Genomic DNA, 26174 nt, shown 5'->3' on the forward strand with positions numbered 1-26174 from the left:
ATCGTACAACATGATCAGATACTGCCTATTGAGCGCCTATTGGTCCACTATCCTGCCACTCGTACTTTCTCTACTGTCTAATGTTGTCTTGCGCTTCTTGTCCCTACGCACGAACCGGGGCAAGCCCGTGTAGCCGGCGCAAATTCAAGGAAGCTAAGTCTTTTATCAAAGGAACTAAATGTTAGAAATGGTTCTGTCTTGGTCCTGACCTCGCGCGCAGCTGAGGGTACACTCTTGTAGTCGGCGCAAGGTCGAGGAAGCCAAGGCTTTGATTTACTTTGGGTATGGTCTTGCGCGCGACCTGAGACTTACTCATTTAGTCGGCGTAGGATTTGATACCATACCCTTTCAATATTCAAAAGAGAGATTACTTTAACTTTTAGCAACACTACTACATATTATAAAATATAATTAGAGAAAAAGTTGTAAGAACTTAAAGATATCAAGGATATTGTAATTTTACTTGAACCACAAAGCGTACATATCCATGAAATCCACACACAAAATAACACAGAAAATAACACATCGTTCGATTTCATACAAATACAACAACACTCAAAATCCTTTATTAAAATTCTCGAAAACAACACAACACTTAACAATAGTATTAACCAAATCTAACACACACCGTTGCTTTTCTTCTTATTAGCTACAAACTTCTTCCAGTCATCTGCAATCTTCCTTTGGACATCAAGGTCGGTTTTATTCTCTATTCCCTTCTCTTCACATAACTCTGTCTTAGCAGTCACCTTCGCCGGCAACGTGTCGAGCTCATGAAGCACCTTCCCGATGTCATTCACGAGCCGGTCTGCCAATGTCCTTGAAAAGTCTTCCCTTATCACCACTCTCAAAACCGTAATATGTTGTGCATCAGGTGGCATTGTGTAAGCTGGCACAATCCACCCGAACCGCCTCAACATGTCTGATATCTCAAACTCGTCGTGCACACTGTTGTCTTTTAACGAGAAGGCTACAAGTGGGACGCCGTTGTCTTTAGAGATGATGTTGAACCGTCCGGTTTTCTCCAAACCTTTCTTTAGAACATTTGCATTTTCTTGACAGTTTTCCATGATGCTCTTGTATCCCTAATAATAAAAGCAAATAGTCATTTTTTTTTATAAAAACTAACTGAAAAACTAACCACTCACAGTGGCGGATCCAAAACCCCTCGGTTTGGAAAAAAGTAGTGGAAACCTTGGATGATTTGAGAAAAATTAGTGAAAATCTATCAAAAGTAACCACCGGAAAAATTTTCTGGATCCGCCACTGACCACCCATATGGTGAAAACGGTGAAACGTGTGACAAACGTTGAACCTAAAGGAGATTTAGCATAATTTTTCGAACCTAAGTAGAAATCAAACTTGTGATAAAGTATATTGCCTAAAGGTCCTTTTACAAATATTAATTGTACTAATGTGAAGTGGCGGACCCAGGATTTTTTTCCACTTGGGTCCATTTTTTTTGGTGTTCAAAATTTTCATAACAAAATGTTAAAACTTTCGGGTCGGCGCTCGTTTGGGTCGGGTCAGAGCGAAGTTTGAATTAGATTTAAAAAAAAAACAAAAAAAAAACAAACTATACAAGGATTGAACCCAGGATGTCTTGTGCGCAAAAAGAAATGTTTACCAATACATCAGCTTTCAATCTCTTTTATGGTGTCCTCCTAATTGTATTTATGTGGTTCTTATAAAATTTAATATACCGAATTTACTAACTTTTTTAAAAAAACATTGGGGTCCGAGGATCCTGACTCGCTCTATGTGGGTCTGCCCCTGAATCTGAACCTTAGTTGTAGAAATTTTGTGTTTGTAAATATTGATGTGATGATGGATAAATTTTTGTAAATAGAAAAAAAAAACCATTTTATTTTTCAAAATTCTGCAAAAATTCGGAAATCTAGTCGCAAAATCTTTTGTAAAATCGTAGCAAAAATTCAGACGCAAAACTGTCGCTAACAGCCTAATAGTGACACTCTTTTCCGTTGTTAATTTGTCACAAAAGTTAGCGGTGACGTATTTTGCAACTGTTTTAACCATAGCAAACAGTCGATTCTGGAGTAGTGCAGATGTTAAATCAAAGACTGATCTAAGGATGAAAACTAACCTCGAAACCCAAGCGAATGAACTGATAGTATTGAGCAATTATTTGACTAGAACCTGGAAAACAATAAACAAAACTTGATGATAGGTTGTGTATTCTAGCTTCCGTTCTACGTCAGTTAAAAATACGAAATGCAAAAATGTTGGTGCAAAATTTATAAGAGGCGGAATCAAAACCAACGGGGGTCAAGAGAGTCCGCTGACCGCCGACCACCTGAATTTGTTAGATTTTTTAATAGAGTAAATTACGATTTTGGCCCCTGTGGTTATATTACTTTTACCCTTTTAGCCCAAAAGAGAATCTTTTAACATTTGAGCCCTAACGTCTTTTTTTTAACCTTTTTGGTCCCTAACGTTTTTCTTTCTAACCCTTTTGGCCCCTAAAAGTAAATGGATGGGGTTAGTGTTAGGGGCCAAAATGGTTAGAAAAAAAGACGTTGGGGGCTCAGATGTTAAAAGATTTCTTTTTGGGCTAAAAGGGTAAAAGTGATATAAACAGATGGTCCAAAATCGTAATTTACTCTTTTAAATATAAAATCTGAGTTTTTCTTTAACAAAAAAAAATGAGTAGGACCCTCTAACTGTAACCAGTAGAATAAAATTTGAGTTTTTTTAACAAAAAAATGAATAGGACCCTCTAACTGTAACCAGTAGAATAAAATCTGAGTTTTTTTTAACAAAAAAATGAGTAGGACCCTTTAAGTGTAACCAGTAGAGTAAACCTTATGATGACCCCTGATTGAAAGGTTTGGTTGCGCCACTTGTTTATTAGTTTACCTTTGGAGAAGTTGAGAGTGAAAGTTGGTTGATCAGCACCAAGATAGTTGATGTGAAAGATGAGTTCATCAGGCAAGTCATCTTTGTTCCTCCAAATGACCCACCCAATTCCGGCGTAAACAAGCCCATATTTGTGACCACTAACATTTATACTCTTAACCAATGGCAACCGGAAATCCCATTCAAGTTCCGGGTAAATAAATGGTGCAATAAAACCTCCACTTGCAGCGTCCACATGAATAGGTGTATCCCATCTATATCATATACAAATATTAGACTCGTATATAAATGTTCAACGCATAACCAATTTTAAGTAAAGACATACATACACACATATACATTTAAATATATAGGGTCAAGTTATTCTACAAATGATTCTAAGGTAGCGTTCGTTTCATGGAATGGAATGGAATTAGGAAGTTTTTCTTTGTAAAATTGATCTTGGTTGGGGGAGGGAGGAATTTGAAATTCCATGAATTTCTTTAATCAATGAAATTTGTAACTATTTCAACATTCCATTCCATTCCTTCATTAGAGTGAAGGATTTCTAAGGAATGTTGAAATAGTCACAAATTTCATTGATTAAAGAAATTCATGGGATTTCAAATTCCTCCCTCCCCCAACCAAGATCAATTTTACAAAAAAAACTTCCTAATTCCATTCCATTCCATTCCATGAAACGAACGCTACCTAATTGTAAGAAGTGTAAGAAGAATTTATAGAGTGACAAGTGTCCAATAACCTAAAATTAAACCCACTACATTACCACCCAAAACCTAAACACCCACCCCCACCCCACCCCACCCCCACCCAAAACCTAAATATATATGAGCGTTTAATTTTGGAACCACCTGTAGGAATCCGTTCGTGTAAAATAAATAAAATAATTTATTAACTTGAATTACAAGAACAAAACAGAATTACAACTGAAATAAAAATACTATTACAACTGACAAAGGGAAAAACAAAGTCAGAAAATCCGAATAGACGAAACTATTCTTGGCTGAGGATCGTGTTAGACACGGGTCCCTTAAAACAAATTTCGTGTCTCCTAGGAGAACACGTTTGTTTCCAGGATACAACAGCCGTAAGCAGTTGCACTGCCGGTCTTGACTCCAACCCGAAGGTATACCTTGAAGCTTGAAGGAAGAAAAAGAATTCTGCTTGAGAAGATTGTAGAGAGAGCTTATGATTTTTCGGTGTGTTTGATTCTACAGCTGAATCCTCAATTTATACTGAATCCTCAATTTATACTGCAAATCTTGAAGAAACTGAAAAACGAATTTAATGGGGGAATTAAGCTGCATTAAGCGTCTTCAATGCACTTTAATTCGTCATTAAATTCTCAGTCAAACGCATTAACTACGTCAGTTTCAAATGCTGAATGTAACTGCACTAGCATTAACTGCAGCTGGAAGCTTCCGCGCGCGCAATACACACTGGTGCGCGCGCAGGTTTGCACCCGCATGCGCGGTGCGTCCACTTGGCTCACTGCCATGCGCGCGTGCGCCATACTCACTCAGGTCTATGCGCGCCTGCGCGCGCGTGTGCCACGTCACCTGTGAGCCTCTACGAGCACGCCACACAGTCGCGCCGTTTTGGCTCACTTTGGTGCGCCGCGGACGTCACATCAGGCCCATGCACCACGCGCGCAACCGCGCGCTTCATGCTATGTGTACTCGCGCGCGTGCGCGCATGACTGCCACGTCATGCGCCACTGCGCGCGGACCCACCAGGGTCATGCGCATGCATCCCACATCACCAACCACTTGGTCCTTGCAACCCTTGTGCTTCACCACGCGCGCGCGGTCAAAAATACAAAGGCGGCATCAAAGCGCCATATTGCGCCTCATCGCCCACGCCACGCGCGCGTGTGCAAGTACGGGTTGCACCCTTCGCGAGTACACTAGTGAGTGCTTCCATGAAACAATAAGAATGGAGAGATCCTACTTAAATACCCCTTTAAGTTCCATCTCTCATCCGATGTGGGACAAGGTGCCACTTTCCCACATATTTCAACATTCAAGTTTCAAACACCAAACTTTGAGCATCGATATCTCATTCATCTTAGCTCCGTTTTGGACGTGGTTTAGTTCGTTGCGAAGCCCTTCCAACGTAGAACACAAACCCACAAATAAATATATAAAACCCGCTCATTTTATTATATTTATTTTTAGTCCAAAAAATAGGAAAAAGTCATTTTCCTATACAAAATTTCCAACACGACCTATAAATCTCTCTCCCACTACTCCTGATTATCTTGTATTATGCGGTTCTCAACGTATTATTGAAACCGACACGAACATACCCCTATATGTGTATCTACACACTTGTGGGAGTGTTCAATACCAACCCAACTTTAAGTAAAGAGCCGTGAAAACCATATACGCATGACAACCACATATGGTGGGAGAGAGAAAGAGACAACTAGAAAACCATGTATCATACTTAAAGCAATATGTATAAATTCTTTATTTAAAATTAGTTCTGTATTGAACGCTAAATAATGTCAGATTTTGATACATACCCGGTCTTGGCATTTTTCTCAATCAAGAGGTCATTTAAACGCTTAACATCTTCAAATTCACCATTGAGGGTGGAACCCAAGATAGCAGCCACACAAATAGTGTTTTCATCAACCATCTCCACAGCTTTCTCAGGATCCATCACGTAGTAACCTTCCCTCAACTTCACTTCCTTCAACTCCACTTCAAAATACCGAGCAAATTTCTCCCAACAAACCTATACATATTAAATAAGACAAAAGATCTAATATAAATACCCTTATCATATAGAACCTATACAAAATCTATAAATAGGGTGAAAAGGTAAAAAAAATACGGTGGCATTTTTCATAATTATTTAGAGTAATTATCAAAATTACCCTACAAATAATCTTGTAGTATAATTTTGTAAAATAATCTTGTAGGGTAATTTTGATCTTGTAGAGTATTATAATTACTCTACAAATGATCTTGTATGGTAATTTTGATCTTGTAGGGTAATTTTGTAGAGTATTATAATTACTATACAAATGATCTTGTAGAGTAATTTTGAATTGTATGTTGTTTGATAAATTTGCAGAGTAATTTTGATACACTTGTAGAGTAATTTTGATAATTACCATACAAAATCATTTGAAGAGTAATTTTGATAATTACCCTACAAACAAATAATTATGAAAATGTCAGCTTTTTTTTTTTTGCTATTTTATGCTTTTCGTACAGGTCCTTTCTACCTGAACTTAACTCAAAAACTCAAGTAACTAAATACAATTAAAATTAAAATTATAATAATATTGTTACTACCTGAACGTTGGCCCCGGTTACAATGTTAGGTTTGTCCCAAGGTTTGCCAAGAGCTTTCATTTTGTTTTGCCATTTTCTTTTGAAAGCTAGTCCGGCCAACATGATGGCTTCGGATGAGCCCACAGTTCCAACCCCGACAGCGGTCTCGGCCTCCCCAAGCGGTGCGTTGAAAAGATGAGCTATCATGTTAACGCAACGGTTCTGCATTTGGTACAACAAATAATCATTCACAAAGATGATTTGAATACAAATATATTTAGTTGTTAGTATTGTTTCCAATTTAGCTGTATATAACAATTCATAACATTTGCTATTTGGACCGGCATCGAATCAATACCGAATTTCCCATACCAATTTTTTTGGGTACCGATTCGTTACCCACTTTTTGGCGTTTTCGATACCGGTATTTTACTGAATTTTACATACAAGTACCGGTACAATACCGAATATTTTCGGTACCGTTACCCATATTTGACGATTTTGGTACTGGTATTTTTGGTATTGGTACCTAGCTCATCCCTACATTATATTCTTTATCTTTATCCATATAATTTAAGTAATTAAAATCATATTTCCATAGATTTTTGTCTTGTTTTTTAAAACACTCTCACACTCTATTCCTTCCATAAAACTATATGGTTTTCTTTAGTGTTCCTTAAATATAAGAATTATTTTAGATTTCCTTAAAAATCATGGATAATATGGGTTGAATACGTATAAATAATGAGATGTGAATGCCTGAGTGGTGGTTTTTATGATTGATTAATAAATAATTAATATTCTATTTATAGAAGTGATCGAGTAGACAAGTACCAAATTGGTATAGTATGATATAGTCACCTTTTTCTGTTGGGAAAACATGACTTTTATTGTCTTTTTATTATACGAATTTAATTATGATTTTAAAATTGTTTGACAGTGGAAAGACAAGATTAGTAGAAAAGGACTAAAGGAGACATGATAACAATAAAAATTGTTTGACAAGTGGAAAGACAATATAAGTAGAAAAAGGACAAGGACACATGATATCAATAAAAAATCGAAAAAAATCAAGAAAAGGAAAGAAATCAAGAATGATTCTCTAAAGTAATGTATTAGCTGGACGCAAGTAGCACCACCGTGGGAGTATTATTGGGTGTGAAATTGAGCTAAAACGTCCAAAACGCCTTAAAACGCTTGGAGCATCGCCATCTGTGACGTTTTCTTTTGAAATCCAGGTTGGGTATTTCCCTTAAAACGCCGGTTTGTTTGAATTGTTCGAGATGTTACCGTTGTATGGTAATGGTAAAATAAAAAAATAAAAAAATATAATTTTCAATTTTTTAAATTACATTTATCTACCTATTTAAATCCTACCTCAACCCGTTTATTATGCACTCTTCACCTCTTCTTATAAACTCTATACTTTTTCATTATAAAAAATATACAATGCAAATACACTCTTCACCTCTTTTTATAAACTCTATACTTTTTCTTTATAAAAATAATACCATGCAACCATCTTGTCCTCTTTTGGTGTTCCGTCTTGCCCAAGCAACCAAATTCGTATCGCCTGAATACCACCCAACCTGGCGATACGAGATGTACGATTCCCAAGAAGAAGCCGAGCCCGAGATCGAGACGGTGTCGGAGACACAAGTCGAGCGCGAACCCAAAGCACCTCAACGTGGAAATCGATCGCATAAAAAAGAGGCTACCGCTCCTTGTATGAAAAAACACTACCAGCCTTGGACTAAAGACGAGGAGAGAGACATCGAGTATTTGTCTAAACCGATCGATCATCTTTAAGGATACGCCTTTATCCTAGCTTAAATGCGTAGGCAACAAATACGCGACAAATACGGACTTTAGAGCTATACTTTTAGTATTTTTTTTTTACCATCCGTATGTTTTCTTGGTATTTTTTGTATGTCTTTGTCTTTATTATTTAGTATTTTAATTACTTTTAATGTATTTTTTTTACTTAATGAAATATTATTTATTTTAATTTTTCTAAAAAAAGAAAAGAAATTAAAAATAAATAATGAGATAATAATTGAATGAGACATGATACCAATACACTCATTTTTAATTTCACGTTCTATAATGCCTCTGAGTGCCATATATCGTTTCAATCGATGGGAGTTTCATTATAATAATACCCCACTAGATATGTTCTAACTATTAAAATACGATGATTTCATATGTGCCTAAAAGTTAGCCATAGTATTTTTAATAATTGATTAAATTATATCCTCTTTAACATGGAATTGTTAATTACAAGGGTTGTTTTCGAAGGGTGATGGGTTGAACCGACATAAGTACAAACATAATACAAGTTTGAAATTGTCACAAAGAAATGAACCCGAACAAGACAAAAGACAAATGTATTTGTGGTTCACACGAATATGTTTAATCCGAAAAAGAAAGTTTTTTTTTTTTATTTTTCTGATTAGACAAATAAAAGTTACAAATCACAACAATAGATACGAATGGGAATAAAACAATTACGTTTAAAATAGAATATATGATGCTCGTTTTGCTTGTCTTTCTAAATTCTATAATTGTAAAAGTCCTGACTAGTTTTTGATTAGTCGCCGATTAATCACTAATTAGAGTTTCATCTATTAAAAGTCGATTAATCCTTAGGCGGTCAATGGCGGGTCTATTCTAGCCAAATTTTGCCAGATGTCGGCCAAATTTGACCAAACCTTATAAATTCCTTCCAATTACTTAAAAAAATGAGTCAATAAGAGGTTAAAACATGTATACTTCAGAAAACTACATATAAAATTGTGTGTGTGTATATATATAACTAAAAAGTACATATAAAAATCTCGACGCGATTAATTTCGACTAATCCCTATTAATAGCCAGTCGGTACCCCACCACTCAACTAACGCCTAGCGATTTTTAAAACACTACTAAATTCTAAATTCTGACATAAAAGACTCTTAGTTTAAGTTATAACATAAAACAAGTAATTTAAAGTATTGGAGTAAACTGCCAATATGATCCCTGAGGTTTGTTCGCTTTAGTCCAAAACTCAAACTTTTTGAATTTGGGTCCCTGTGATTTCAATTTTGTTACCATTTTCATCCAAAATCAAAATTTAGTAAGATTTTTCAGTTAACATCGAGTTTTTTGTATCTTTTCTCCCTTTTAGTGAAGGGCAAAATGGTCTTTTGACGTTTTATTATAACAACTTTAAAAAATCTGGCCATTTTGCTCTTCATTAAAAGGGAGGAAAAAGACAAAAAAAAACTGGATGTTAACTGAAAATTCTGACAAGATTTTGATTTTGTATGAAAATGACAACAAAATTGAAACTACAGTCCACATGGACCCAGATCAAAAGATTTGAGGTTTGAACTAAAGTGTCAAAAATAACCAAACCTCAGGGACCATTTTGATAGTTTACTCAAAATATTATAAGAATAAATGGGTTAACTTGTACTTGACCTATTTAAATAAATAAATTCAACCTAAAATTTAGCTGGAAAATTTTAAAGTAACTCAAACCTGTAAATTTAATTTCAAGTTCATGTTAACACCACTCCTCTCAAGTCTCAACCATAAGGGTGAAGGGGGTGCACCCCTAATTAGGTGAGTGAAAATTTTTTTTAACCCAATCATACGTTGCCATGTCATTTCCCCTCTATAACTCCCCTCTTGTCCAAAAACGTACGGGGTGCACCCCTCTTAGGGTGTGTTCCCGAGTTAAAAATCCCTCCCCATCCCTCCCTTCCCCTCCATGTCTTTCCAAATTGGAAAGACTATTATCAGGCAAAAAAGACCTCATTTTCCCTCCCCTCCCCTCCCCTCCCCCTATTAAGTGGATCTCTGGAACACAGCATTAGGGGAGTTGTTTTTTTATTAAAAAAAAAAAAAAAAAAAACCAAAAAGTTGATTGGTTGTTACAGCCATGGGGCCCACCATCTCTCTCTCTCTTGTTCGGTGACTGCACAACCAATACCCTCACCGATTTGGGCTGCCGCAAGGTTGGCGGTGCCACCCCGATCGGCAAAAGCGTTCACCGATTTGGGCTCCCGAAGGCGCCCCGTACAGCCTAAGAGCATACTTTTGTATTAACTTAACTAGCATATTGTGTTAAACTGTTTTTTTTTTTTTATTCTTATTACTCACTGATATTGTACAATAAAATAAATTTCATACATCATATTTGGTATACACTCTTTATTTAAAAATGTTAGACAATTAAGTAAGTTTGTATTTTTCTAAATCAATTATCTTTAGAATACCTTTCAAAAAATTATCTTTAGAATAAAGTGTTTTAGATGGAAAGACTTGGAACGAAAATGCTTTTAAAAGATTTATTATTTTTATATTTAAAGATATAGAATACTATTGAGTGGTAATTATTAGAAAAAGCAAATCAGATCAAATGTTCTATGCAGCGGCAGTATGGCAACCACACATTTGATTTTGGACTCTTTTGTAACAGATAGTAATGATTTAATTTAATATGACTAAATTTTGAAGGGACATAATAAAAATTTACTTTAATATTTTGAAATATTAAATTAATGTGGAAAAAATAAAATGGCCGGTTTTAATTGGCCATAACGATATCAATGAATCAGTCCTTGTGTTTCGCGAAGCATGGCCGGTTCTTTTCTTTTAATGATCAACGAATTCTTTAAATGGGTTACTGGTGAAATTCATCATATCGGAATATACTTGCCTCTGAATTGGGGAAAACCTTCAACTAGGGCCGAAGCCCGTGAACACTCGCCCGAAGGCACGACAGTGCGGTAAGGTAAAATCCGTTCAGTTCAAGGATCGAACTAGCGATCTCCGCCTACTCGCCTAGTCTCCCAATATCAACGAAAGGGTTCTAAATCACACACTTAAGCAGGAAAAAGAATATTATTTAATGTATGATTTTATATTTTAAGTATTAAAAATTAAGAATCGTTTAAAAAAATACATAAATCAGATTTATTTCTTTCTTATCGTTAAGTTAATAACCATGATTGCATACAGAGGGTGTTAGATAATTTCCAATATTTTTAACAATAATAATAGCACATCGTGACAACCCATACCGAGGGCCCACTATCCGATAGATACCCTCATACCCAATCCCAATCCCAATCCCAATCCCACACATGTGGTATGGGGGATGTAAAATCTAAAAAGATTATCAAATTATTTGTTGACCACACGTTAGTGACAAAAGCGGAAGATTTTCGACCGAGTGATCGAAAACGTATATAATCAAAAGTTTCTATAAAATATAGGGTTGAAAATGTATATACCCAAAAACGTTATGATCTTATGTCGTACCCAACAAACAAAGTTATCACTAAAACCCTGATCTTAGAGAAAATAGTCTTTTTTGCTTTAGCTAAAGAGTACTCCCGCCTTACTATTTTTCTTTTCTAAACGGCATCCTATCTATATACTAAGGGGTTGTTTGTTTACCTTTTAATGAGACTCTTAATGGTTCAGGCCTCTTATTGGTTCAGCACTTAATGGTTCAGACTGTTTGTTTCATGAGCAGATGTCTGAATGGTTCAGACATTTGCCTCTGAATGGTTAATCATTATACAGAGTCTGAATGGTTAAAACCTCTAATCTGAATTTGTCAGACATTTGCCTCTGAAAGGTTAAACATTATACATACAGGCTCTTAATGGTTCAGACCTCTTACTGGTTCAGCACTTAATGATTCAGACCTCTTGCTGATTCAGCACTTAACCATTCAGATGTTGTCAAACAGCCCCTAAATCAGTCACATCGTCTCTTTATTGCGCGAGCAACATACAAATAATAAGTTGAGCCAAACGTAACAAATGAAAGCATATATACCTGGAGTTCAGTGGTGACTGGATACTCATCCATATCAACGTAATTCTTATTAATCGAAGACATGATCAGCTTATCGCATTCGGGTTCCATCCACGTTGTCACGAACGAAGCTAGATTCAGCCTCGGATTTCCGTCCAACATCAACTCATCATTGATGATCTGGAACGCAGCCTCCTTAGGGATCGAGTCCTCCGCCATCTTAAACCTGCAAACACAAAAATTTAAATCAAAATTCACGTAGAAAGTTTGTTGGAAAATGTGTAGATCTTGTTAGTCGGGTCCGGACTTTGGGAGACTAGTGCGGACGTATCGAGAAGCGAAGGTTGAGGATACAGAGGCATCGCTGTCCGATATCATCCGCGATAGCACCATGCTTGCTGGTTTAGTGTGTGTAGTTTGTGGTGGTGTTGTGTGTATTTTGAGTGAGAAGAGAGGATGGAGAATGTGGGAAGAAGAAAAATGAGGACAATCATTTATAAAGTCACGGCTTGCGGGAAGACAAAGAAATATACTTTTGGGAACAAAATACGGAATTTGAATAATTGATTTTAAGTTGAGAAATATAACATGCCCTTCAAAAAAAAGTAAAAAAAAAATGATAGTCATATGTCTCTTAAAACGAAAGTCTCAGGTTCAGACCTGAACAAAAAAGAATAATTAAGAATTATTGGTTTAGAGGAGTAACATTTGTCGTTCAAAAAACAAAGTTGAGAAATATAACAAACCTGTATTTATTAAACTTTTAATTGTAATAGTTACTCGTCCGGTCTGTGGGTTAACCCATTTAATTTATAAAAATAAAAAAAATGGGTGGCTTCTGTGAATGTACATATAGTTATGGATTTTAGGTTAAAGTAAAGTTTTCTTTAATATATGACGGCGTATTTCATCGTCATTTAGGGTGGTTAACTATGAAGTTAATCATGTGATTAGGCAGAGTTGTCTAATTCGAAGCCAAAAGAAGAACGAATCGTCATACTTAGGGCGCCAATCTCTTTATAAAGTTTAAATCCATCAACCGAGTGAAGTACCAATAAGTTTGGGTTTGGGCCACATTTAACCTAAATTCTTCCAATCGACTATTCGACTAGCATCAACGAGCTCACAAGGTTTGTTTTTGTTCCCCGTTTTGCTTTCTTTATAACCTTATCATACATCTGTTTGCTCCAACTTTGACATTTAGATTAGTGATGGACATGAACTTGAAATCATCCACATCACAGTTTGATCTCTTTTTACGAAAGAATTAGGGTTTTTTTTTATCACATAGTTTGTTTCAATTTAGTCACTTAAATATTACATATATTTTTCTGATGGGTTTTCAAAGATGATTTGCTATAGCTTAACACCCAAGTCGGGTGGCAAGTGTAACACCCCGTGTTTCGAAAGTCAAAGTCAAGATTGAAATCAAAGGGAGACAAGATTGCTAATTGCGATCTGTCACTCCTTGCTCAATTCCTATTTTGACTTCTTTGACTCGCAGTTAGTCTATTTTATGCTTAACGTTAGTTGTATTATGTGGAGTACTTATTAATAATCGAGGTTTATTCGATAATTATCGCATATTTGATCGCTTTATCGCTTATCGCACTCGCAACTCGAATTACACGTTCTGGATATTGTTTTACGTGTGTGTGTGTGCCTTATGTGTTACTTGTGCATGTTTAATTATGTTATGATGTGGTGATCAATCGAAACGCAATCGAAACTTAATCGCAATCGAATCGCAAACACTAAACGCAAGTGAAATAGGATGATTGTATGTTAGATATAGTAGTTGAGATTAAAAGTAATTTGAATAGGAAACTCTATCGCATTCGCATCACTCGCAATCGCAATCGAAACAGCAAAACACGTCGCACCAAATGCTCGAACCAAGCGACTGATCGACCAGGCGATCAGCCGACCGACCAGCCGATCGATTGAGCTGCCGCTCGATCGGTCAGCCACTCGATCGGGCTGCCACCCTATCGACCAGCCCCTTTCCACTTTGGGTAACCCTATAAATACCCCATGTCACCATCAAACTTTCCACTTTTGCTCTCTGACGTCCGACCAACGCTTCAACCTCACTTTTTCTCCGATTTCTCTCATTTCCGGTAAGATCTCAACCTAAATCTTGTACATTTTTTATCTACACTTGATTCTACACCTTTCTATCTTTTAAATCTTGACTTTTAACCGTGAAATCACTAGATTTGAGGTGCTCTAGGATGATGTCATCATTCTTAGGAACTTCATGTTTTGGCTTCAATCCACCGAGAATAACTTAGATCTAACCGATTTCCACATAAACAAACAAAGATCTTTCATAGATCTAAACAAATTCACGGTGAAAGGGGATGAAAGATGGTTTTCCAACTTTCTTTCAACTCTTTTACACTCAATGCACTCAAAACCGATAGAATCGGAGCTTGTACCGACTTTCTACTCATTCTTGTGGATGTGTTGGTTCAAGATTTGGATTCTATCCACGAGTGTCACACCCCAACCAATGGCGGAAACATCGGGATGAGACGAAGTGTGAAGATTGCTAGAGACATCATAACGCTATTTGTGACGATATTTAGAAAATCCAAATTTCATTTCATTTCATAACTTCAAATAGTCAACATTACAAGAAATTCAAATACGACAAGTTTAACAAAACAACATGATAACATAACAACATTTTGATACAACATTTTAAACCCTAACGTCTATATGTGTATCTAGGCATCAACGCTATCTCTTTTCTTAGCATCGTCCTCATCAACCTGTAACATGTTTAAAATAATTCAATGCAAAAGCAAAGGCGAGTATACAAGTTTGGTACATACATAGCATAAGATAAAAATGTGAACAATTCCTCATAGCGAGCATGCGATTCAAGATAAACATTAAATATGGCATGTGTATAACATATCAAACCAAGAAAACGCAACTTGCTCATGACATAACCAAAGTTTCAGTAGAGGCGGGTCGTTAATCCTATAGCGCTAAATATGTCAAGGTTTGGCTCGTACGAAGTTAATGATAAGTTCAACACATAAGAATCACCCAAATTTAAAGTATCAAGCCATCACATATACAAGCATTGTTATAGGAATGTTCGTGTGTTTAGACAAAAGTTCATGTGTAAGTTTCAATAGGTAAACATGTTACACCCCAAAAGTGGTAAAAGTAAAAGGGGAAAAGTACGAGTATACTCACAAAGTTTGCATATGTTTTCCGATTATCCAATTGTTGACGAGTTGATGAGGTTAGAAGGTTGAATGTGTAGGGTTAAAGTTCATGTATGCTTAGAGTCGAGATTCGGTATTTAAAAACAACATAAAAGTAAGATATGAGAATAGCATGTGAAAGTAATCATCTTCAACCCATAACACTTGTATGACACTTGGTAACCACAAGGGTTATGATAATATTTTCATGAGTTGAACACCCATAAGAATCACAACAAGGTTTAGGTCTTAGGTGATGTTCTACTACTTTAACATATAAACATGAGTTCAACATTAAAGGTTCGAATGAGTGTATATATATATCTAGGTTAAGTACTACATATTATTTAGTCCAATAATTCAAGTAGGAGGTAGAAGATTAGAATCTTCATTTAGGCACCTCGTGTTATCATAGATGTCATGTATGGGGTAGGAAGGACATGCTTCCATTTAGGAACCCCTTGAATGTTCACCACTTCACTTGGTGTAACAACAACCAAGGAGGGTCACGAACTAGGATTTGCACAATAACATAAACAACCTAACTATTGAGAAATCATCAAATCATGTGAGGATTGTATGTAGGACAACCCAAGTTGTTCCATAATCACTCATGTATCAAGGCTATGTTTGACATGATTTGTGCGTTGAAACCCTAAACAAAACACCAAGTTTATGAGGTTTAATCCTCTGATTTTGAATGTCTCACCCTTGTTTTTAAGCTTAACCAACCATGGGATAAGTTGTAAGCATTAGGACATAGGTATGAGATGTGTTGAACACAAGTTACATAGGTTTAAACAAGTTTTTGATGAACGTAAAAACAAACAGAAAGTTTATGGACGATTTCGGGGCATTTCCAGGTCTGATTTCTCCAAGGAGAAGTCTAGGAATCGAACCCCATGATTATACAAGCAAGTAGGAAAAAGAATCGAGTGAATCGGATAAGAATTGAGTGAGTTATGCTCATTTTCGTGAAGGGGTGTCAATCTACTCGAACCCTTGCTTTCAGCTACGGTTTGGTGGATGTTTTGTGAGTTTTTAGGGTTGCAAAAGTGGTATGGAGGCTGGTTATAAGTGGTATTTATAGGGGGAAGGATTAGGGTTTCAATGGGTTGGGCTTTGGAAGTGTTTAGAAGGGGTTACACCTTGAAACTAGCCCACAAATCCCAACTATATGGGGCTGAATTTTGCTGAATTGGGCTGCCATATTTCTTTATTTTTTTAAAACATTATAATGAATAATTTTGTTAATTAAGTTGTGTAATAATATGCAACAATGTTTCCCCTAACTTGTAACAAGGTGAAATATGAAATAAAACATGATTTAACTAGGTAAAAAGTGTAATGTACAAGTTTTATTTACGAAGCAAGTTCCGTATTTTACAACGATTACGATGAAAGAATGGTTATAAGAACACAAGATTTCCAAAGATAGAATTTCACGTAAGGTTTCTAAATGTAGGATGTTTGAAAAAGCAGGGCGTTACAGTCTCCCCTCCTTTAGGAAATTTCGTCCCGAAATTTATTCAAGAGGAAGGCTCGAAAGAGTTTTTGGCATAAAGGCGATCATTAAGAATTGAAACTTGGGAAGTTTGAAAGTTTTGAAAAGTACCAAATTTTGGAGAACGTCAAGGTAGATTTGCAAGGGGAAGTTTTTAAGGATAGTATAAAAAAAATCATACTTTCGTAAGCAATAGAGGTATACTAAGTATAGTTTCACAAGAATCAAGAATAAGGAGGCTATTTTATAGGTAACGAGGTAAGTTAGGACTCAAATGTTTAAACAAGCTGGATTGCGAACGAGTTTTGTATAAAATAATACGAGTATAGAATGAACGAATGACTCTTAAAGAGTACAAGTATGTGAATAGCATAAGTGTTGGATAGATGAACGTAGTGTGTTAAGGATGAAGTCTCGTCATGAATAATCGGATATAATGCGTTTGTGAGTTGCGTGAAGTTGTATTAGGTCCAAAAGGTCTGCAACACACTGAATTTCTCATGGCACGTTTTACGAAAGTTTGGTAACATGGTGAAAACACTTATATATAGGAAGTACCAGCGGCGTATCCACCATGTTTTAACCACATTACGTCCGTTTCGTTACTTGGGGTCATGTTACGTTCCGTGTCTTACCATACACAGTAGTACACTCTATGGTTCTCATACGCCTATCACTATAATCCCGTGTGCACCCGCGATTATACTGATTGTCGCATGATCCACATAGCTTGTACTAGTTATGTATGAATCAAGGTATACATGAATTTGAAAATAAGAATGTGTACGTAGAAGAATGTCGTATGTAAGCATGTTTATGTTTAAGCATGTATGGGACCCACGTAAGCGAATCCCTCGGATTACGCTCGCGTATAGGTACGAATGTACGAATCATGAGTAAGGATGAAAGTATGAGCATAAGTTTAAGTATGAATACGCATGTATGTATGAGCATAAACATAAAACGTGTAAGTAGTATGTGTACAAGCAGAAGCGTAAAACGTATAAGTAGTATGTGTATGAGTACAAGCATAAAACGTATGAACATAGGTGTAGGTATGAAAAATAAATATTGCGTATATGGTGTACGTTGAGACATTGCGGAGAAAAAAAAAGGTTAAGTATGTAGATACGAACGATATAAATGATGTTATCGCGAGATATCGACTAAAATGTATATGATGATGTGCATGTATAGTTGTTTAAACAAAATGTTGAGTTTGACGAATCAAAATTAGATTGAGCTTGGTTTGAAAGGTAGAATATAGTTTGTATATGTAAAGGAACATAAAGTACTCATTGGTCATGCTTAACGTATTTTGTAATGATTGAAATGCTACTTTTGTTTAAAAAAAAAAAGAAGTTCACGTATGTTGAAAATTGTCGGTCCCCATGAAGTCTTCTAGCCCACGTGTTTTGAAATTTGGATGACGAGTTAAGCGTTGTAGAGAAGGTTTTTTTTTTTTTTTTTTTTTTTTTTTTTTTTTTTTTATAACGGGTTTGTTTCATTTGCATCAAAACATGAAAATTTTGGACTTTGAAAGTTCTTGTGAAAACGTCGACCCTTAGAAAAGAAATTTAGTAAAAGAACTTAGTGATTGTTTAAAAATAATTTTAACAAAGGATTTATTGATGTTGGAAAGAGTATTTGGTAAACGGTCATATAACATCTATGAGGTCTTATAAGTAATTGAGAAAGGTTAGTTTGATTTCGATTAAGAGTGGAAGTCTCTAGTATGATGATATAATGTGAACGTGTTTCAGTTAATAAATCAGATGTGAAGTTCATGGGCAAGAGATTCATTAGACCGATTAAATTGATAGGTAGCATTTCGTAAGGTTTGGAAATTCGTGTAGTAAAACGGTAAAGACATGATTAAGAATCTCGTGTATATGATTTGAGTGAAAATGGATGGTAGAATAAGAAGTACGTTTGATAAACAATGTATTTTGAAATCGGTATAAGTAGGTATTTTGAATAATGATAAATGATTTAGGTATAAAACATGATCGGGTTTGCATAATAAAATATTTTGAAAGATAAGTTTTGGGTAACGGTCACCTAAGTAAGGGAATCACCCCTAACTCGTTGGTGAAGTCGTTTTAAGGGAAGAGGGGTGGAGTCAATCGTCAAGGTAAGGAAGTCACTCCAATCTCGATGATACATCTCCACTAGTTATTACAAGGAATATGAATTTAAATTATATGAAAATCATGCATATATAAGTGTATCGAAAAGGTTCGATATGTTGTGCGTGTGAAAAGAGAAATCAAAGGTAAACTCGAGGTTGAAAGATTGCATCGTATAAAATGAACAATAGAAACACATGTTTGACCAAAGTTTGGAGTGTTCCAAACGGAACTTTGACTAACCAAAGTGGTCGAAAAGTCTTCTAAATTTGAGGAGCATGCTTTGGCCTAATAGGTAAAATACTCTCGCCGACAAGTCGGTTAACGGTATTTACCCTTCCGGTTACTACATGTCCCAAATCAATCGAAATTTCGAGACTTGGCGGGATTTATGAAAAAAAAAAATCGAGGAGTGGAACTAGTCGACAAGGTGCGGGTTTCACCCCTAACTTGACGATTTCGTATCCTAAGTGTGGTTGGTACTCGTCGGGTCAAAATTTAATTTCGACGTGTTGACGAGGGTCCACTAGAACTTGAAATTTGAGATTTACCATTAAGACATGGATTTCACTCCTAGCTTAATCGCGATATCTCGTGTAAGAAAAAGAATAGGTAGATTGAGATTCGTTCACCAAATTGTGGGTTTCACGCCTATTTTGGTGAATTCGTCTCGAGTGTTTACGGATTTAGAATAGTCGAGTAAAATGCATGAGGGAAAGAGTATGTTAAAGGAATAAACAACAAATATAAACTCACAATGAAGCATATTAAGAATAGCACATAATGAGTGGGACAATAAAACATGTATTAGCACATAATAAAGCAAGTATAGCATGTCAAGTGTTAATACATAAGCGACATATATGCTTAAAAGATCAAAAGAGAATAAATAAGAGCAAATAAGGTAGCATGCAAGGAGTTTCAAATAAAACATAAGAATAAGGCTCTAAAACTATAGACTAGGCTAAAGCATTCCTACTTTTCCTAATTCCCTATAGTTATGGCTCTGATACCAATCTGTCACACCCCAACCAATGGCGGAAACATCGGGATGAGACGAAGTGTGAAGATTGCTAGAGACATCATAACGCTATTTGTGACGATATTTAGAAAATCCAAATTTCATTTCATTTCATAACTTCAAATAGTCAACATTACAAGAAATTCAAATACGACAAGTTTAACAAAACAACATGATAACATAACAACATTTTGATACAACATTTTAAACCCTAACGTCTATATGTGTATCTAGGCATCAACGCTATCTCTTTTCTTAGCATCGTCCTCATCAACCTGTAACATGTTTAAAATAATTCAATGCAAAAGCAAAGGCGAGTATACAAGTTTGGTACATACATAGCATAAGATAAAAATGTGAACAATTCCTCATAGCGAGCATGCGATTCAAGATAAACATTAAATATGGCATGTGTATAACATATCAAACCAAGAAAACGCAACTTGCTCATGACATAACCAAAGTTTCAGTAGAGGCGGGTCGTTAATCCTATAGCGCTAAATATGTCAAGGTTTGGCTCGTACGAAGTTAATGATAAGTTCAACACATAAGAATCACCCAAATTTAAAGTATCAAGCCATCACATATACAAGCATTGTTATAGGAATGTTCGTGTGTTTAGACAAAAGTTCATGTGTAAGTTTCAATAGGTAAACATGTTACACCCCAAAAGTGGTAAAAGTAAAAGGGGAAAAGTACGAGTATACTCACAAAGTTTGCATATGTTTTCCGATTATCCAATTGTTGACGAGTTGATGAGGTTAGAAGGTTGAATGTGTAGGGTTAAAGTTCATGTATGCTTAGAGTCGAGATTCGGTATTTAAAAACAACATAAAAGTAAGATATGAGAATAGCATGTGAAAGTAATCATCTTCAACCCATAACACTTGTATGACACTTGGTAACCACAAGGGTTATGATAATATTTTCATGAGTTGAACACCCATAAGAATCACAACAAGGTTTAGGTCTTAGGTGATGTTCTACTACTTTAACATATAAACATGAGTTCAACATTAAAGGTTCGAATGAGTGTATATATATATCTAGGTTAAGTACTACATATTATTTAGTCCAATAATTCAAGTAGGAGGTAGAAGATTAGAATCTTCATTTAGGCACCTCGTGTTATCATAGATGTCATGTATGGGGTAGGAAGGACATGCTTCCATTTAGGAACCCCTTGAATGTTCACCACTTCACTTGGTGTAACAACAACCAAGGAGGGTCACGAACTAGGATTTGCACAATAACATAAACAACCTAACTATTGAGAAATCATCAAATCATGTGAGGATTGTATGTAGGACAACCCAAGTTGTTCCATAATCACTCATGTATCAAGGCTATGTTTGACATGATTTGTGCGTTGAAACCCTAAACAAAACACCAAGTTTATGAGGTTTAATCCTCTGATTTTAAATGTCTCACCCTTGTTTTTAAGCTTAACCAACCATGGGATAAGTTGTAAGCATTAGGACATAGGTATGAGATGTGTTGAACACAAGTTACATAGGTTTAAACAAGTTTTTGATGAACGTAAAAACAAACAGAAAGTTTATGGACGATTTCGGGGCATTTCCAGGTCTGATTTCTCCAAGGAGAAGTCTAGGAATCGAACCCCATGATTATACAAGCAAGTAGGAAAAAGAATCGAGTGAATCGGATAAGAATTGAGTGAGTTATGCTCATTTTCGTGAAGGGGTGTCAATCTACTCGAACCCTTGCTTTCAGCTACGGTTTGGTGGATGTTTTGTGAGTTTTTAGGGTTGCAAAAGTGGTATGGAGGCTGGTTATAAGTGGTATTTATAGGGGGAAGGATTAGGGTTTCAATGGGTTGGGCTTTGGAAGTGTTTAGAAGGGGTTACACCTTGAAACTAGCCCACAAATCCCAACTATATGGGGCTGAATTTTGCTGAATTGGGCTGCCATATTTCTTTATTTTTTTTATTTTTTTAAAACATTATAATGAATAATTTTGTTAATTAAGTTGTGTAATAATATGCAACAATGTTTCCCCTAACTTGTAACAAGGTGAAATATGAAATAAAACATGATTTAACTAGGTAAAAAGTGTAATGTACAAGTTTTATTTACGAAGCAAGTTCCGTATTTTACAACGATTACGATGAAAGAATGGTTATAAGAACACAAGATTTCCAAAGATAGAATTTCACGTAAGGTTTCTAAATGTAGGATGTTTGAAAAAGCAGGGCGTTACAACGAGACTACCGATTTCGGGTTAACCAAGAACAACCGTCTTGAACCGGTTAACTGGTTGAACTTGGGTGGTTCCTGTTCAATCGGGTCACTAAGGTTTAGGATGGGGTTCTGTTGGTTAGCACGATATCAACACATCTCGATAAAACGACAAACTATCAAAACAACCAAGTGTCAGATGGACGGAACGACCAGGACGGAATGCCGTCTGATCGGACTACCATCCGATCGGACTGTCATCCGAACGGGTTGTTACCCGATCGATCACCTTGGCCCCACACTTAACTTTTGTTTTCAAAATCTTGAAGGATGAACATTGAATGAAGGGTTGACCGATCGGACTACCATCCGATCGGACTACCACTCCACCATGTAATGGCCAGACTTCAACACTTAAACAATTTTCAACATGTTCAATACCAACAGATTGTCACCCGATCGAACTACCAACCGATCGAACGACAAACTGCGGTGAACTTGTTCTCACTAAAGTGTCTAACTAATCGGGTTATCGTCCGATCGAACAGCCGTTCGATTGACCGACCTGAAGGGTAGTGATACTTCTGTGTTTTCAAAATGCTACAACAAAAACTTCAAAAGTCAAGCCATCATACACAAACGCATCCTTCCTAAAGGAAGAAACAATCCACTCGAAAGGTCACCCGATTGGATGACCATCCGAGTGGACTGTCACTCGAACGACCAGCTGTCCGATCGGACTACCATCCGATCGAACTGCTGCCCGACCCAATTATACCTTGCATCGTTTTGCGCGTCACTCATCGTTATGCTATCGTTCTCATCAGGCTAACCTTACTCTCTAGCGCTCCCTTCAATCCATCAATCGCTGTGAGTATACTCGATCCCTTTTTGCTTTACGCACTTTTGGGTGCTACATACGTTACTTATTCTAAATCACATCGAACACACTACGTAATACTTTTAATGCTAACCGTTACCGCATGTTATACGTGACTTAATGAATGCTTGTTTGTTATATTTACACATGGAATGTTGTCTACCTGCCTTAGCAACGACAGTACTATAAGTTTGGACTCAGCACCTGTTCACTCAGGGGTTGTTAAGGACAATTACTTATATGGCTCACAGTGGTGAGTATGTATCGCGAACTGCCTTGGGCAGTCAACCTGCAGTCATTGGTATCGATAGGTTCATGTCGATAACTAACATGCCTCATTTCACACTGTGTACGTGCTGGTTATGCGTAATCGATTTCGAACTCTATTATATCTATTAAACTTGTATGCTCACCTTTACACAATGTGTATTGACTTTTACTTTAACGTATGTGACAGGTGCTTAGGATGCTTATTTGCTTTCTTTGCTGTGAAATCGAGGCTAGGAAAGACCTAGGTCAACAATAAACAATTGTCTGTAATAAAAATCTGAATTGTCAGAACAGAACAATTTGACTAGATCTTTCTGTAATAATTGTATTTTCATTTATGACATGGTATGGGACGTGTTGCTTTAAATATTTGGTAAATATAGACGCTGATATGTTATCCTGCAACGACACAAAGATTCCCATCAATCCAGGAACACAATTAACGAAGACTGAAGAAGGAGATCTAGTAGATGCAACACATTACAGAAGCCTGATAGGTTCTCTCAGGTACTTATTGCATACAAGGCCAGATCTATGTTACCCAGTCAGTCTGCTTAGTAGATTCATGCAAGAACCAAAGGAGCAACACTTGAAAGCAGTGAAGCAAATACTACGTTATATCAAAGGAACTAAAGAGCATGGAATCATATACAAGAAACAAGGAGGATGTAAGATCACAGGTTATAGTGATAGCAGTTTTGGAGTTAATACAGACAAAGGAAAAGGAACAACTGGTCTGGTATTCTACTTTGGAGAATCACCTATAACCTGGTGTACACAGAAGCAACAGACAGTGGCATTATTATCATGTGAATCAGAATTCATGGCAGCCACTGTAGCAGCATGCCAAGCACTATGGCTTAAAAGACTATTAAGTGAAATTACAGGCTGGAAGGAAGAGAAGATAACACTCAGAGTGGATAATGTTTCTGCAATAGCACTCATGAGAAATCCAGTCTTTCATGGAAGAAGCAAGCACATTGATACACGCTATCATTTCATAAGAGAATGCGTGGAGAACGAAGATATCACTATGGAACACATCAGTGGAGAACTACAACGGGCAGACATACTAACAAAGGTACTAGCAAGGGTCAAGTTTGCTATAATGCGAGAACTGCTCGGAGTCCAAGATCTGCAACAACTCAAGGATGTTCAAGATTAGGGGGTGAATGAAATCCTTAATCTCTACATATCCAAAGTACAAGGGTTTATTAGTTATTAGTTAAAAGATAGTTATATGGTGGTTAAAAGGTAGTTATATGGCGGTTACAAAGTATAGGGACTGAAGTTGACAAAACAGAACTTGTCAACCACCACCCTAAAGGGTGCGAAACCCCTTGGGAGGCATCCATTCAGAATTCGCAGCCATACAAGGATGAAGGGACGCGACTTTTGGATCTTAGAGACGCACCTCTTCACGTTTAATTACAACCACAAGATCTAGAGACACATCCGTTCACGAAGGGACATGTCTCTACACTCGTACCCGTTAGATTAGCATAAATAGGGATAAATAGTTTCATTTGTATTCATTCCATTGTATTCAAATTCAGTATTAAATAAAGTTTATATTATCGTTTATGTTCTAGAGATCAAAGATCAAGTCTGGGCAACAGATTTGACGTTCAGACCAGTCATGAAAATATTGCTTTTTATAGTTTTTCTTATTTGTTTAACAATTTGTTTTAGTATGTAAGCAATTTTTACTTGTCTCATTTGTTTAAGACAATGCTATCTTGACGTTTTAAAAGATATATGAGGAAATTTGTACTGGTTTTCTTTGATGACATCTTGATTGACAGTGACAGACAGCCTAGATAGCCACTTGCAACACTTGAGGATAGTGTTTGAAACTTTAAAACAACACAAATTCTTTGTTAAAAAATAGGACCATGCTATTCACACACGGCCAAAATTATTTTCACACCCCAAAGCGCCCCGCTATGGCCAAAGAGGGGCGCTTTGGTGTAAAGTCAACAGACAAGGTCTGAACCGGTCAGACCTTGTCTGTTGCTTTACATCAAAGCGCCCCGCTTTGGCCTAAGCTGGGCGCTTTGGTTTTTTTTTTTTTTTTTTTTTTTTTTTTTTTTTACATTTTGGGGCAAAGCGCCCCTCTTAGGTCAAAGCGCAGCGCTTAGGGTCTTTTTTTAATTTTTTAAAATTGTTTTTAATTCACAAACGCGTCGATAATAGCCTAAATTTTACGCTTTTTCCATTATACATCATTTTTTAATATATATGGACTATACTGCAAGTTCCGAATCAAAAAATGTTAACAAGAACTCATTTAAGCTCCGTCGGTAGTGGGGTCCATGCCATCTTTAACCAATCACACCTTTTTTTTAAAAAAAGTTTACCACTTCACCAAGTGTCTAACCATTGCCAACCCTTTTCAACATAGGGTATGTTTGGTATGTGGTAATGGAATGAATGAGGGAATGGAATGAACGAGGTAATGGAATGGACAATGGAATGAAATGGATCATTCCAAACGCTACCATAGTTTAAACACTTATGACTGAATGACGTGGCACACTCTCATTGGTTAATTTTGAAGTTTACCACTTTCAATTGTCTAACCACTCCCTACACCCTAATGTATACTATATTTCATTGTGGCAAGTGGCATTGTGGAGCCCACAAGAACTGCTAAATATTGAGATGAGACTATAGCACGGATGTATACTATAGCACGGATGGGACTAGTCAAAGAGTTGGAAAGGGTTGTACATGACAGTGAGATGACTCAACAAATTAAATATTGAGATGAGACTTCACCTTTAGATATATGTGCACAAACAAATTAAATATTGTAAAATTTGGACCAAAAATGTAAAATTTAAACTTAAACGTAGAACAGTCACCAGTCAAAAATACGCCTAAAATGTAAAAAAAAAAAAAAAAAAAAAAAAACCAAAGCGCCCAGCTTAGGCCAAAGCGGGGCGTTTTGAAAAAAAAAAAAAACC

At 36.4% G+C, this 26174-nt stretch overlaps 1 protein-coding gene across 1 annotated transcript; it reads right to left on the reverse strand.

The window, feature by feature from the left end:
- Positions 1-438: 438 nt before the first annotated feature.
- On the reverse strand, positions 439-12484 carry LOC110867917 (glutamate decarboxylase). The gene is made up of 7 exons (XM_022116976.2): positions 12286-12484; positions 12000-12204; positions 6186-6386; positions 5405-5619; positions 2878-3131; positions 2105-2157; positions 439-1085 (listed from the first exon to the last, which is right to left on the reverse strand). The coding sequence occupies exons 1-7, from the start codon at positions 12369-12371 to the stop codon at positions 618-620; spliced, it is 1482 nt and encodes a 493-aa protein (XP_021972668.1). The 5' UTR covers positions 12372-12484; the 3' UTR covers positions 439-617.
- Between the last annotated feature and the right edge of the window lie 13690 nt (positions 12485-26174).

The sequence above is a fragment of the Helianthus annuus genome, chromosome 7 (genome assembly GCF_002127325.2).
Source record: "Helianthus annuus cultivar XRQ/B chromosome 7, HanXRQr2.0-SUNRISE, whole genome shotgun sequence".
NCBI lineage: Eukaryota > Viridiplantae > Streptophyta > Magnoliopsida > Asterales > Asteraceae > Helianthus > Helianthus annuus.

Bases quoted from the DNA above. Each gene is read 5' to 3' on its own strand.
- LOC110867917 (XM_022116976.2), bottom strand. From the start codon at position 12,371: ATGGTGCTATCGCGGATGATATCGGACAGCGATGCCTCTGTATCCTCA. The intron at 5,620-6,185 runs GTAGTAACAATA...TAATATGTATAG, and splicing joins TAACCGGGGCCAACGTTCAG to GTTTGTTGGGAGAAATTTGC. The intron at 1,086-2,104 runs GTTAGTTTTCAT...TTTTATTATTAG, and splicing joins TCATTCGCTTGGGTTTCGAG to GGATACAAGAGCATCATGGA.